At 40.5% G+C, this 13,901-nt stretch overlaps 1 protein-coding gene across 1 annotated transcript in view; it reads right to left on the bottom strand.

Annotated features, from left to right (window-relative positions):
• LOC121290193 (stonin-1) overlaps nucleotides 1–13,901 on the bottom strand; it is a 117,865-nt gene that overhangs the window by 36,763 nt on the left and 67,201 nt on the right. Inside the window, exons 6-7 of the mRNA XM_041210457.1 lie at nucleotides 13,383–13,506; nucleotides 550–605 (exon numbers count right to left, since the gene is read on the bottom strand). Of these exons, the coding sequence (XP_041066391.1) occupies nucleotides 550–605; nucleotides 13,383–13,506 (180 nt within the window). The remainder of the gene's footprint in view (nucleotides 1–549; nucleotides 606–13,382; nucleotides 13,507–13,901) is intronic.

Below are 13,901 nucleotides of genomic sequence, written 5' to 3'. Positions count from 1 at the left end.
GTCAGGGCAGGAAGAAGAGTGAATTATTGCATAACACGTGAAAGAACTAATTCCAAGTTCTCCAATGCTGCATGGGACACCTTGGAGGAGGTGGCTCCCCAGCAAAATCTTGCAAAGGGAAGGGGACCAAATAATCATTGCAGTCAATGCCAGGAGTCAAGCTTCTCCTGCAGCATATTCCACACAACCTCTACCACCTATGGAGAGCTGGTGGTGTAATCGTAATGTCATTAGACTAGTAATCCAGAGGCCCAGGCTAATACCCTGGGGGCACAGGTTCAAATCTCACCATGGCAGCTGGTGGAATTTAAATTCAATTAATAAAAGATAGAATTGCATTCAACATACAAAAAATGAAATAGGAGCAGAAGTAGGCCATACAGCCCCTCAAGTCTGCTCCGCCATTCAATCTATTTGTGTTTCTACCCTGATAACAGCCCACCTTAAAAATATTCAATGACCCCATCTTCTGAGGCAGAGTTACAAATCGCACAACCCTCAGAGAAAAAATTTTTCCTCATCTCTATTGTTTATTAATATAACACTTACCAGTTCTGCAGATGTAAAATTCTGAACACTTCTACCTGCAGGAATCACAATAGAAGCTGCAACAGAAATGCAAATTTTGACTATCATGGGAAAAAATTGTCTCTGTTTCAAAATGTACATGTCAAATAAATCTAGCAAAATTACTGAACCATAACTTGTTAATAGCAATGGCAAAGAGAATAGGAATTCACAGCAGATTAAATTGATCTGAAATGGATTACTGAGGGACAGGTTCTGCTAATATTATTAGACCATTATCTAGGATCTTGAAATGGAAGGATGCTTGTTTTGGAGGATCTAAAGGCTTAATTGCACAATCTACTTCACAAACATGGTCACACCAAAGCATGTAGCTCTTGTGCATAAATAAGGCAGTGTATAAATACAGACAGGAAGAAAATGCTACCCAGGCCATGGTGAAAGAGGAGATAATTCAGACACTAGAATGGTTTACAATTGATCAGGAGGAGGTATCGGGTAGGCTATCTGTACTTAAAGTTGATAAAGCTCCGGGACCAGATGTGATGCATCCAAGGATACTGAGTGAATGCGAGGGGAGGGCACTGGCCCATAATTTTTCAGTCTTCCTCAGGCTTAGGGGTGGTGTCAGAGGACTGGAGAATCGAAAACGTTATATCCTTGTTCAAAAAAGGGTGTAACAATAAGCCCAGCGACTATGAGAGTCAGTTTAACTTCGGTGGTGGGGAAACTTCTAGAAATAATAATTCAGGACAAAATTAATAATCACATGGACAAATGAGGGTTAATTATTGAAAGTGAGCATGGATTTCTTAAGGGGAAATCACGTTTAACTAACTTGAGTTTTTAAAGAGGTAAAAGAGAGGGTTGATGAGGGCAATTCTGTTGATGTGGTGTACATGGACATCCAAGAGGCTTTTGATACAGTGCCACACAACAGACTTGTGAGCAAAGTTATAGCTCATGGAATAAAAGGAACTGTAGCAACTTGGATATGAAATTGTTGAGTGACAGGTAAGATAGTAGTGGTTAATGGATGTTTTTTGGGCTGCAGGAAGGTTTGCAGTGGACTTCTTCAGCAGTCAGTGTTGGAGCCCTTGCTTTTCCTGATATATATTAATGATATAGACCTTTGTGTACAAGGCACAATTTCAAAATTTGCAGATTATACAAAACTTGGAGATTATACAAAACTTGGAAGCATTGTAAGCTGCGAGGAGGATAATACAGACCTTCAAAAGGACATAGGCAAGTTGGTGGAATGATCGGACAGGTGGCAGATGAGGTTCACTATGGACAAATGTGAGGTGATACATTTTGGTGGGAAGAACATGGAAAGAATATAAAAATAAAAGGTACAACTGGCAGATGGACCTATATGTATATGTGCATAAATCATTAAAGGTGGTAGGACAGTTTGCGAGAGCAGTTAAAGCATACAGTATCCTAGGTTTTATTAATAGGGACATAGAGTACAAGAGAGATGGTGGTGTAGTAGTAATTTCACTGGACTAGTATTCCAGAGGCTCTGGGGACATGGGTTCAAATCACACCTTGGCAGCAGGTGGAATTTAAATTCAATAATAAATCTGGAATTGAAAAGCTATTCTCAATAATGCTGACCACGAAGCCATCATCCATTGTCGTAAAAACCCATCTGGTTCACTAATGCCCTTTAGGGAAGGAAATCTGCTGTCCTTACCTGGTCGGCCTACATGTGACTCCAGACCAACAGCAATGTGATCGACTCTTAACAGCCCTCTGAAATGGCCTAGCAAGCCACTCAGTTCAAGGGCAATTCAGGATGGGCAACAATGCCCACATCCCATGAAAGAATAATAAAAAAAACCAATGAAGTTATGTTGAACTTGTATAAGACGCTAATTTGGCCTCAGCTGGAGTATTGCGTCCAGTTCTGGGCGCCAGACTTTAGCAAGGATGTGAAGGCATTGGGGAGAAATTTCAGTTTTGAAGAAAGATTGGAAACTGTGTTCCTTGGAGAAGAGAAGTCTGAGAGGAGATTTGATAGAGATATTCAAAATCATGACGGGTCTGTACAGAGTAGATAGGGAGAAACTGTTCCCACTCGAGAAAGGATCGATAATGAGGGGGCAAAGATTTAAAGTAATTAGCAAAATAAGCAAAAATGATATGGGAAAAAAAATTTTCACGCAGCAAGTAGTTAAGGTCTAGAATGCACTGCCTGAGTGAGTGCAGTGGAGGCAGATTGAATCGAGGCATTAAAAAGGGACAGAGACTGTTATTTGAAAAGGTACAATGCACAGGGTTACGGGGAGAAGACAGGAGAATGGCACTAAGTGAAATTCTTATTCAGAGAGCCAGTGCAGACACGGTAGGCCAAATAACCTCCTTCTACAATGCAACAATTCTGTGATTCTGTGTCACATTCACGCGAATTACATCTTTATTCGAATATTAGCAAAATCACCAACAGGGAAAAAAATTCAAAGGTGTTTTAAGAATTCAGTTCTTCTGTTTTGATTACTTGCATGTTTTTAAAGATCATTCCTTTTTGACATGCTCCACAACAACTCTTATAAGCAGACCTTGCAATGTGAAAGCTATATACTTTCCTTCTGCTTTGCAGAGGTTACGTGATCCACGGTTAATTACCTAAATGGCATTAAACTGCTTTATGGAAGATAGACTTGTCCAACACTTTCAGTCATCTGGGCAGATGGAATACTACCATAGAGACCAGGGCCTTAACAGTCCAAGATAGCTATAATACTTATTTACAATTTAGGGAACATGAACAAGCATAGGAAAGAGGATTATGATTAGACAGTACAATTATCAATCATAAATCTCCTTTTCAGCCTGAAGGAAGTAGTTATACTTTAGACCATCAGACAAAGTAGTGATAGATGGTCTGTTTTGCTACATTGCTTGATCAAAGTACTAGACTGCCACCAGTAGGAAGGACAAATCACTGCTTTCAGATGAGATGGCAAGAACATAAAGTTTGCTCTGAACAGGGATTGAACCTTCAGTGGTTTGGTCAATCCTCTTTTGAGAGATTCAAGTAGTGTAATTTAGGTATAATACCTGTACGTAATTCTAAATAATAACTAGCTATGAGACAGTTATTAATTGACAGTTTTTAATATTTCCATGCTTCAGGGTGCAATTATTATTTGATAGTAGGTCAAGAACATTTTGTAAAAGACTGATCTGTGAGAAAGGTTTAAAGCGTCAGACTATTAGTATGATCAGACTTTAATGACCAATGGTGTGCCACACAGATACTTGTTTTCAAACAAATTTTCACATCTCCAGAATAAAACAAGATGCCTCACTATTTATTCAAATAAAGCCATCATGCGAGTGAACATGACCACAGAATCACAGAATTGTTGCAGTGTAGATGGAGGCCATTTGGCCCATCGTGTCTGCACCGGCTCTCTGAATATGAATTTCACTTAATGCCATTCTCTATGGAGATGCCATGGATCTAGTGGCACTAGTGTGTCAATGGGCTCCTTTGCTCTATTGAAATGAGTTCACCGTACCTCTTCCTCCGTTTAGGGCTTGCATGTGGCAACACAAGAGGGTGCGCTTAGTAGAGGTAGCGACCAGTGGCAAAGGGATTAGGCAGTAGCATATGCAGCCAGAGGCATTGCTGCATCTTGGTGAGAATCATCTGTCTGTCACTGCTTACCGCCCCCACCCCCCCCACCCCCATCACACCCCACCACCCCCGCCCCCACCACCCCCCACACCCCCACCACCCCCCACCCCCCCACCCCACCAAACAAGGTCCTTTGAGAATGATCGCAAGCAGGAGGCATTTGTGTGCCCCCGTAATGGACATAAAGCCCCATAAGAAATGTGCAGTAAAATTCCAGTTAATTAGCCTTTAAATACTTAATTGCTCTGCCACCACATCCATGTGCAAAGTCCACACTCCACGTCGGATGCCATCAATAAAATTCAGAAATGACATAAAGATGTCAGACTTCTAGTTCAACATGCTCCATTTGGATTTTATGCCCCCACCATGTTACCACCCCTCCCCCAAACACATTCTAAACGGCCCTGTAAAATTCAACCCATAGTCTCAACTTCAGTAGCGCATTCTCTAGACTCAAAACTATCTGTAGAGAAACTCCCTATTGCACTGCCCTAAATCTTTTACTTTAAATTTTACATCTGTATCTTCTTGTTCTGCACTGCTTAACCACTGAAAATCTCTTCCATTTTCACCTTCATTTGCTCTTCCTGAAATCTGTTTTTCCCGTCTCCCTTCTTAGTTTAAATAACTCTTCATATCCCATATTTATTGGTTTTACAACTTGTTAGCTCCCACCCTGTTCAGACAAAGCCAATCCTTACAGAATAGTTCCCATCTTCTCCAGAACTGATGCCAATTCCCTGTAAAATGTTCAGAAATTCAGAAGTTCAAAAATGATTTACTGTCTTAAGTGGCAATTCTTCCTTTTAATTCTGCAGGATGATATTCCTGTTTGGAGAAAAGTTTTACCCAAGCCAGGCCATACTTTATCCTCTAGATTTGAGACCAGCCAAAACTACACCGCCTGGGTCCTTACTTGCACCAAGTCCCACTCACCCATCTCCTTTGACTACACTGGCTCCCATGCCTCAATTTTGGAATTCTCATCTTTGTTTTCAAATCCCTCCAAGGCCACACCCCTACCTAGCTCTGTAAATCGCCACCTCTCATTCTTCTTTGAAGATGCTGCTTTAATCTTATACTTTTCACCAAGCTTTTGGCCATTTGCTCCAATAGCTCCTTATCTGGTTCAGCATCAAATTTTGCTTAATAATATTCTCACAAAATGCCTTGGGCCGTTTTTGTGTGTAAAGACACTATATAAATATAAGCTATTGTTGTTGGCATGAGTTGGTGCAACAAAATCTGATAACACATTTCAATGGCCACTGGGCTGGAACACAAACCAGTTGTCAAATCCCCAGAAAGTATTTTTTGCATCATGTTGTGATAAAATAGCTTGTACTTGACAATTTTTGTTTTTATTCACTTAGGGGCTGAGAGTATCACCAGCAAGGTCAGCAAGTATTGCCCATTCCTAACTGCCCTGAGAAGGAAGGTAAGCCACCTTCTTGAACTGCAACGGTCCATGTGGTGGAGATATTCCAAGTGCTGTTAAGGAAGGAGTTCCAGGGTTTTGATCCAGTGACAGTGAAGGAACAGAGATATAGTCGTAAGTCAAGGTGGTCTGTCATTTGGAGGGGAATTTGCAGGTGGTGCTATTCCCAAGCATCTGCTTCCCTTGTTCTTCCAGCTCATGAAGGTGAGGAGTTTGGAAGGTGTTGTCAAAGAAGCCCAGGTGGATTGCTGCAGTGTATCTTGTAGATGGTACTCACTGCTGCCACTATGTGATGGTGGCAGAAGGACTGAATGTTCAATTAAGGTGGTGGATGGGATACGCATCAAGTGAGCTGCTTATTCCTGGATGGTGTTGAGCTTCTTGAATGTTGTTAGAGCTACACTCATCCAGGCAAGTGGCGAATATTCCATCATGCTCCAGATTTGTGCCTTGCAGATGGTGGAAAGGTTTTGGGAAGTTAGGTGGTGAGTATTGCCACAGAATTCCCAGCCTCTGACCTACTCTTGTAGCCATAATATTTATATGGCCGGTCCAGTTCAGTTTCTGATCAATAGTAACTTTCAGGATGATGAAGGGGGGGGGCGGGGGAATTCAGTGATGGTAACACCAATGAACATCCCAGGGGTAGATGGCAAAATTCTCTCCAGTTTCAGATGGTCAATGCCTGGCAATTGTATGGCACCAATGATATTTGCCACTTATTAGCCCAAACCTAAATGTTGTCCAGGTTCTTGCTGCATGCTGGCATAGACTGCTTGAGAAGTTGCAAATGGTACTGAACTGTGCAATCATCATTGAACATCCCCAGTTCTGACCATATGATGCAGGGAAGGCCATTGATGAAGCAGCTGAAGATGGTTGGGCTTAAGACACTACCCTGAGGAACTACTGCAAATGTGTCCTGAGGCTGAAATGATTGGCCTCCAATAACCAAAACCATCTTTCTTTGTGCTTATATTGACTCTAGCCAGTGGAGAATTCCCCAGCCATCCTCGCACTCCCCCAGTCACCCTGATTTCCATTGACTTTAATTTTGCTAAGGCTTCTTGAAAGCCACACACAGTCAAATGCTGCCTTGAATGCAGTCACTTTCATCTCACCTCACCTCTGGAACTCAGCTCTTTTGTCCATGTTTATTTAAAAAAAGTGACATGTAGTCATCCATTGCACAAAGCTCCAGTAGGAACTTTGTTAGATTAGCAATCACAGATATGGTACTAACTGTGTTGTGTTCATGTTAAAATTAGTCACACAATGGATTCTGAGAAACAGCATTCAAAGTTAATTTAGTTCCACTGCAGGAAGTGCATGTTATTACCCTGTGTTATAAGCGTGAAATATGTTGTTCTAAATCTTTTGTATGGCTCTCAGAAATGCAAGTTTCAGATGAAGTTACATTGTTTCATAGTTTGCCATTGTGAGATTTGAACTCTTGATCTTGGGGTTACAAACCAGTACCATAACCACTTGGCTATTTAAGCCAAGCCACCTCTCCCCTTCTATAGATGTACACATATCCATCACCTATTTAACAATGTAACTCTTTCGAGTACAAACCCGTTTCCATCTGTTTCAGATGAAGTTGCATTGTTTCATAGTTTGCCATTGTGAGATCTGAACTCTTGATCTTGGGGTTACAAACCCAGTAACTCTTTCGAGTACAAACACGTTTCCATCTGTTTCAGATGAAGTTACATTGTTTCATAGTTTGCCATTATGAGATTTGAACTCTTGATAATCTTTTAAATGAAAACCAAATCAACAAAATTGGGATAAATCAGGCACAGCCCCTAATTCAGGTCAGCTGTAAAACCAAGGACAAAGTTTAAAGGAACCTTACAAACTTTAAATCAAAATGTGATTAAAGGGGTCAACAAAACACCCCAGTCCCCGCGGTGCCCACCGAGCACAGAAGGCCTCGAGAGTGTAAAGATTTTTGTATACTTGCAACTGAAGTTGCTAATCTGTAACTCTTTCGAGTACAAACCCGTTTCCATCTGTTTCAGATGAAGTTACATTGTTTCATAGTTTGCCATTGTGAGATTTGAACTCTTGATCTTGGGGTTACAAACCCAGTACCATAACCACTTGGCTATTTAAGCCAAGCCACCTCTCCCCTACTATAGATGTACACATATCCATCACCTATTTAACAATGTAACTCTTTCGAGTACAAACCCGTTTCCATCTGTTTCAGATGAAGTTACATTGTTTCATAGTTTGCCATTGTGAGATTTGAACTCTTGATAATCTTTTAAATTGTCCCCGAGGCGGCTCATATTGCGGGGAAAGTAACTGTTTCGAGTACAAACATGTTTCCATCTGTTCCTATTCAGATGAAGTTACATTGTTTCATAGTTTGCCATTGTGAGATTTGAACTCTTGATCTTGGGGTTACAAACCCAGTACCATAACCACTTGGCTATTTAGGCCAAGCAAAATCCTGCTCCTTGTAACTCGTTCGAGTACAAGCACATTTTCCATCTGTTCCTATTCAGATGAAATTACATTGTTTCATAATTTGCCATGGTGAGATTTGAACTCTTGATCTTGGGGTTACAAGCCCAGTACCATAACCACTTGGCTATTTAGGCCAAGCTTACATGTTTCCATCTGTTTCAGATGAAGTTACATTGTTTCATAGTTTGCCATTGTGAGATTTGAACTCTTGATCTTGGGGTTACAAGCCCAGTACCATAACCACTTGGCTATTTAGGCCAAGCTCTTTAACATGTTTCCATCTGTCATTTCAGATGAAGTTACATTGTTTCCCATTGTGAGATTTGAACTCTTGATCTTGGGGTTACAAACCCAGTACCATAACCACTTGGCTACTTAGGCCAAGCTATAGTTTGCCATTGTGAGATTTGAACTCTTGATCTTGGGGTTACAAACCCAGTAACTCTTTCGAGTACAAACACGGTTCCATCTGTTTCAGATGAAGTTATATTGTTTCATAATTTGCCATTGTGAGATTTGAACTCTTGATACTCTTTTGAGTAAACCTGTTTCCATCTGTTTCAGATGAAGTTACATTGTTTCATAGTTTGCCATTGTGAGATTTGAACTCTTGATCTTGGGGTTACAAACCCAGTACCATAACCACTTGGCTATTTAGGCCAAGCCACCTCTCCCCTTCTATAGATGTACACATATCCATCACCTATTTAACAATGTAATTGCCATTAAACCTTAACAATGTAATTAATAAGACATTGACACTTGACTGAGCCTGTGCTAAGTGCTGAAATTACATGTCTCCTCCAATAACACACAGGATGTAGCTGAGCCACACAGAGAAGGTCTCAAGTTTCATTCCAGTCAGCAGCCTAGAGTACAGCGGTGGGGAAGGGCAGGGGAAAAAAAACAACCAGAATTCCACCCTTGATCACTACCCAGTGCTCCTCATTTAATCTGTACTGTGTGCCAGTGGGAAAAGGACAGGATCAGACAGTCCATCCAAATCAACAATACACTAACAAAAGGTGATAGGTGGAGATAACCAAAAGATGTCACAGACAAAAGGACAAAGAGGTGTTGAAGGTAATGATATTATCTGAGGAATGTGCTAATTAAGGGTAGAAAGCAGGACAAGCAAGGTACAGATAGCCCTTGTGGGGGTGGGGTGGGGTGAAGGAATTGAAAAAGGCTAAAAGGTAGAGATAAAACCATGGATGGAAATACATTTAAAAATAATGGAAATAGGTAGGAAAAGAAAAATCTATATAAATTATTGGAAAAAAAGGGGGGAGGAAATCGGAAAGGGGGTGGGGATGGAGGAGAGAGTTCATGATCTAAAATTGTTGAATTGCCCCCCCTCCGCAGGGATCGTTCCCTCCAGGACACCCTGGTCCACTCCTCCACCGCCACCTACACCTCAACCCCCTCCCACGGCACCTTCCCATGCAACCGCAGAAAGTGCAACACCTGCCCCTTTACTTCCCCTCTCCTCACCATCCAAGGGCCCAAACACTCCTTTCAAGTGAAGCAACATTTCACTTCCACTTCCCTCAATTTAGTCTATTGCATTCGTTGCTCCCAATGTGGTTTCCTCTGCATTGGAGAGACCAAACGCAGACTGGGTGACCGCTTTGCAGAACACCTTTGGTCTGTCCGCAAGCATGACCCAGACCTCCCTGTCGCTTGCCATTTCAACACTCCACCCTACTCACATGCCCACATGTCCGTCCTTGGCTTGCTGCATTGTTCCAGTGAAGCTCAACGCAACTGGAGGAACAGCACCTCATCTTCCGACTAGGTACTTTACAGCCTTCCGGACTGAATATTGAGTTCAACAATTTTAGATCATGAACTCTCTCCTCCATCCCCACCCCCTTTCCAATTTCCCCCCCCCACCCCCATCCCTTTTCTTCCAATAATTTATATAGATTTTTCTTTTCCCACCTATTTCCATTATTTTAAAATGTATTTCCATCCATTGTTTTATCTCTACCTTTTAGCCTTTTTCGATTCCTTCACCCTACCCCACCCCCACAAGGGCTATCTGTACCTTGCTTGTCCTGCTTTCTACCCTTAATTAGCACATTCCTCAGATAATATCACAACCTGCAACACCTCTTTGTCCTTTCGTCTATGACACCATTTGGTTATCTCCACCTCACACACACACACCACCACCACCACCACCACACCTTAAACCAGCTTATATTTCACCTCTTTTCTATTTTTACTTAGTTCTGTTGAAGGGTCATTCGGACTCAAAACGTTAACTGTGCTCCTCTCCGCAGATGCTGCCAGATCTGCTGAGTTTTTCCAGGTATTTTTGTTTTAACTTGTTAACAGAAGCTGGCCACACTCATGGAACCGAACTCCAGCACATCAGCACCATTAGAACAAGGGAGAAAATTAGAAAATTGCAGAAGGGAAAAAGTTGTGTAATAAGGGTTGAAAAGCAGCTTTCAACCCTTTTCATAATTTGAACAACTTTCAGAAATACAAATTTAACTGAAAGAGTTTGCATTTGGCCAAATGATAGAATCTGAATGGTCGATTGTGTGACTACTGCCATCTACAGCTAGCAACAGGCTTATTCTGATCTTTCCTTTCTGTAACATTGTTCTTGTGCAGTATGTAGACAGGCCCGCTGATGTTCAGTATCTAACAAAGTTACTTTTAAATCAGTCATAACAATACTTTTACACTGTACAGCACTTTACTGGAAGCAGTTCTGTAATTTGATGCTAAATCTGCCCTATGTATATGTGAAATGGATTTTCTGAAATCACATACATGTTAAAATTGACCAGTCTTGTTTGGAAATTTGTTCTGAATTTCTTTGAATTCTAAGTTTATAACTATATTAAATGTGCAAATCTAAAGTCTAATCCATACCTGATGCAATCAATCTTCAATACGGTCCCCACCACTTCTAGTAGGCATATTGGTGTCAATGTGATTAGCTATTATAGGTATTGGATAATACATCATCTTTTACAGACACCAGGAGAGAACAGGAATAGAAAATGTCTGAGTTTGGGATTGAAATGACCATTAGAGCAACATACATGACAGCAAGCAGTGAATGGAAGGTGAGATTCTCTCCAAATATAGCATGCACTGGTTGTGTTTGACCACATTCCCCCCATGACTGATCAAACATTTCATTTCCAGCATTGGAAGAAATGCCCCGCTACTTATACTAGCTGACAAGCGAAGTCTACAACCTTATGATATAATTTAATGAAACTAACTGTGACCCAAAAACAAAACAATTACAGCCACAGATGCAGAATGATCCATGGAGGGATCTAAATATCAATATGCTGGTGAGTGGGGGAAAAATACTTACTGAATTACCTGAAGTAGCTAACATGCTTAATGTGTCAGAAGCAGCAACTTTATAACTGATTACAGTGGAAGTGCCAAATGGTTAGCACCATTTGCCCAACAAACTCTCAATGCTGCAGATGGGGCTTCGGGTAGCCCAATTCTCCCAATCCTGACCTCCTTTGCCAGGCCATGCCTCTTTCACCACCCCAGACACCACATACACACACATATCATTTGATAATTTTGTTTCTTTTCAAGGAGGTAATTTTACACCATGATGTTGGAGAAAAGGGCTCCCTGATCCAGCGTGACCAGTGTTATATTTCAGAAAGCCAGGTGGTGAAGGACATCTGCACCTTCTAACCCCACCAATTACCATTTTAGTCTGTACCCATTTATAGGAGCACAAGTAGTTAATGCCCACCAGCTGCGTACAATTAATTAATATACAATTAACAAGCAAGTCTGCCTGATCTATGCCTTTCCACCATCTCGCACTCCCCAAATTCTGTAGTTAAGCACGGCTCCGGTTGAGGTGATCAGCTGATGGATTGTTTAGATGGGTGTGCTGTGATGTTTGAGTGGTGCCAGTTATTACTTAGGGCTGGGCATAAACTAGCACTTTGTGATGGAGCCTTCTCACTCCTTACATGTCTAAATGTGGTCTTAATAGCACAATATCTAATGTAGTGTAATATAATAGTCTAGTAACTGTAATTTCCTAATTGGAAATGTGGAAGTGTTCTCTTAGTCCAATAGCAACTATTTTTAAAAACTATGTAGCTTAGGCTACGATAAATAAATCAAATTTATTTCAACATAAATCAATGTTAAAATTAAACAATAGCAATGAATCTAGATAGCAGATTTGGCTTCATTACAGAATTAGTTAATACTGAACACTGATCTGTTATAAAACAAAACATTCTAAACAATTGAAAGATATTGAAAATAATACAATATTTTAGCTTAGGCTTTTACAAGGTCATATCTTTAGGTGTATTCGTACATCACAGAGCACTTCCACAAGTCTAGATCAATCAATGGCTGGGGAGTGGAAAACTACTGTCTGGGGTCAGAAAAGTTTACTGAAGTTTAAACGAGGATAAGTGGTATAAAAAAGGTGCTTTTCTGAAACAAGTAAAAAACACCTGCCTTCCCAATAGTGTTCAAAGCTGTATGTTGACGTTCCAAGAACTTGCTGCCAGCCAGTCATCATTCCTTTCAAGGGCAAGGTTAAACTGAGCAAGTCCAATGAGACAACAAGCTGAATACGCTTCCCACAGAGCAACCAAACAAGGAAGGGGCTGGAGATTATTACAGGCACAAATCCCATTCCACTAGGGCTGGAAACACCAAAAATCTCAGAGCAATGTAAAGAAGGTAGAGACCCAGTGAAACATATTTCCATCTTCTTTTCCCAACTTTTCTCCCAAAAAATTAACATTTACCGAAAAAAGATCAAATCACCTCCCCCTCTCTCAATTTAACCTTAAATATTTTGAAGGGATTTTTTTTATAAATGGACAATACACTCCATTTTGTCATATTCTTTGTAAATAGATTTAAGTGTTACATTTTTGCAGTTCTTCCGTCCAAATTTAAATGTGTTATACGTTACGCCTGTGTTTTTATTAACTTCCTTGTATTTATTTCTCATTTGTATAATCAAGTCACTGCAATAAGTTACATGTTTTTCTTTAAAAAGATGCGGAGGTTTCTGAAGCATTGATGTTATTCCATGTTTAAAATTTCTCAAACACTCCACTCTTTTTTTCACCCATCTCACTCCTGGACCATGAGACTGGTTAGAAAAATTATTCACTAATGCAAAAAAGCAGAAGATCCACTAGTCCTGCGTAATCTTTTTCAGATGACACAGCAGAAGACACATTACTGAAGTAAATAATAAATACACTTTAAAAAATCTATGTTGTGATTTGAACAAACCTGATGATGTGTGTACAGTTTGATGAGTTTTCTGCTGCTGGAGTTCCAACATGATCTGCTGGTGATTATTCTCCCTGAAAAAGCCTTCCACAGCTCGGGACTGCAGAAGTTTGCTCTCCCAAAGCTCATTGCATGAAAGACAAAAGATTAAAAACAATTACAAAAATTGATTTATAAGTTTATGACAAAATTCAGGAAACTTAATGGCAAGCCACTGAATATATAAAGCAATCAGCTCATCAGTGCTAGACAATTCAAGGGTTATCTCAACTGTAACACCATAACTATTAAATATAAGAATCAATTTGGTGAATGCTGTACTATCTAAATTGTGAAGAAATAGAAACAGTGGAGATCAAAAGAGGCTTAGGGTTCCATGTACATAGATCATAAAAATGTCATGGATAATTACAGAAAATAACCAAAAAAAGGCCAACGGAATGGAGTGGAGTCAGGAATCACTTTTACACATAAAGGGCTGAATTTAATGCTGGCAATGGAGGTCCCAACCACTGGCTG

The sequence above is a fragment of the Carcharodon carcharias genome, chromosome 2 (assembly GCF_017639515.1).
Source record: "Carcharodon carcharias isolate sCarCar2 chromosome 2, sCarCar2.pri, whole genome shotgun sequence".
In the NCBI taxonomy this organism is placed as follows: Eukaryota; Metazoa; Chordata; class Chondrichthyes; order Lamniformes; family Lamnidae; genus Carcharodon; species Carcharodon carcharias.
This window is presented reverse-complemented; position numbering and strand designations above follow the sequence as displayed.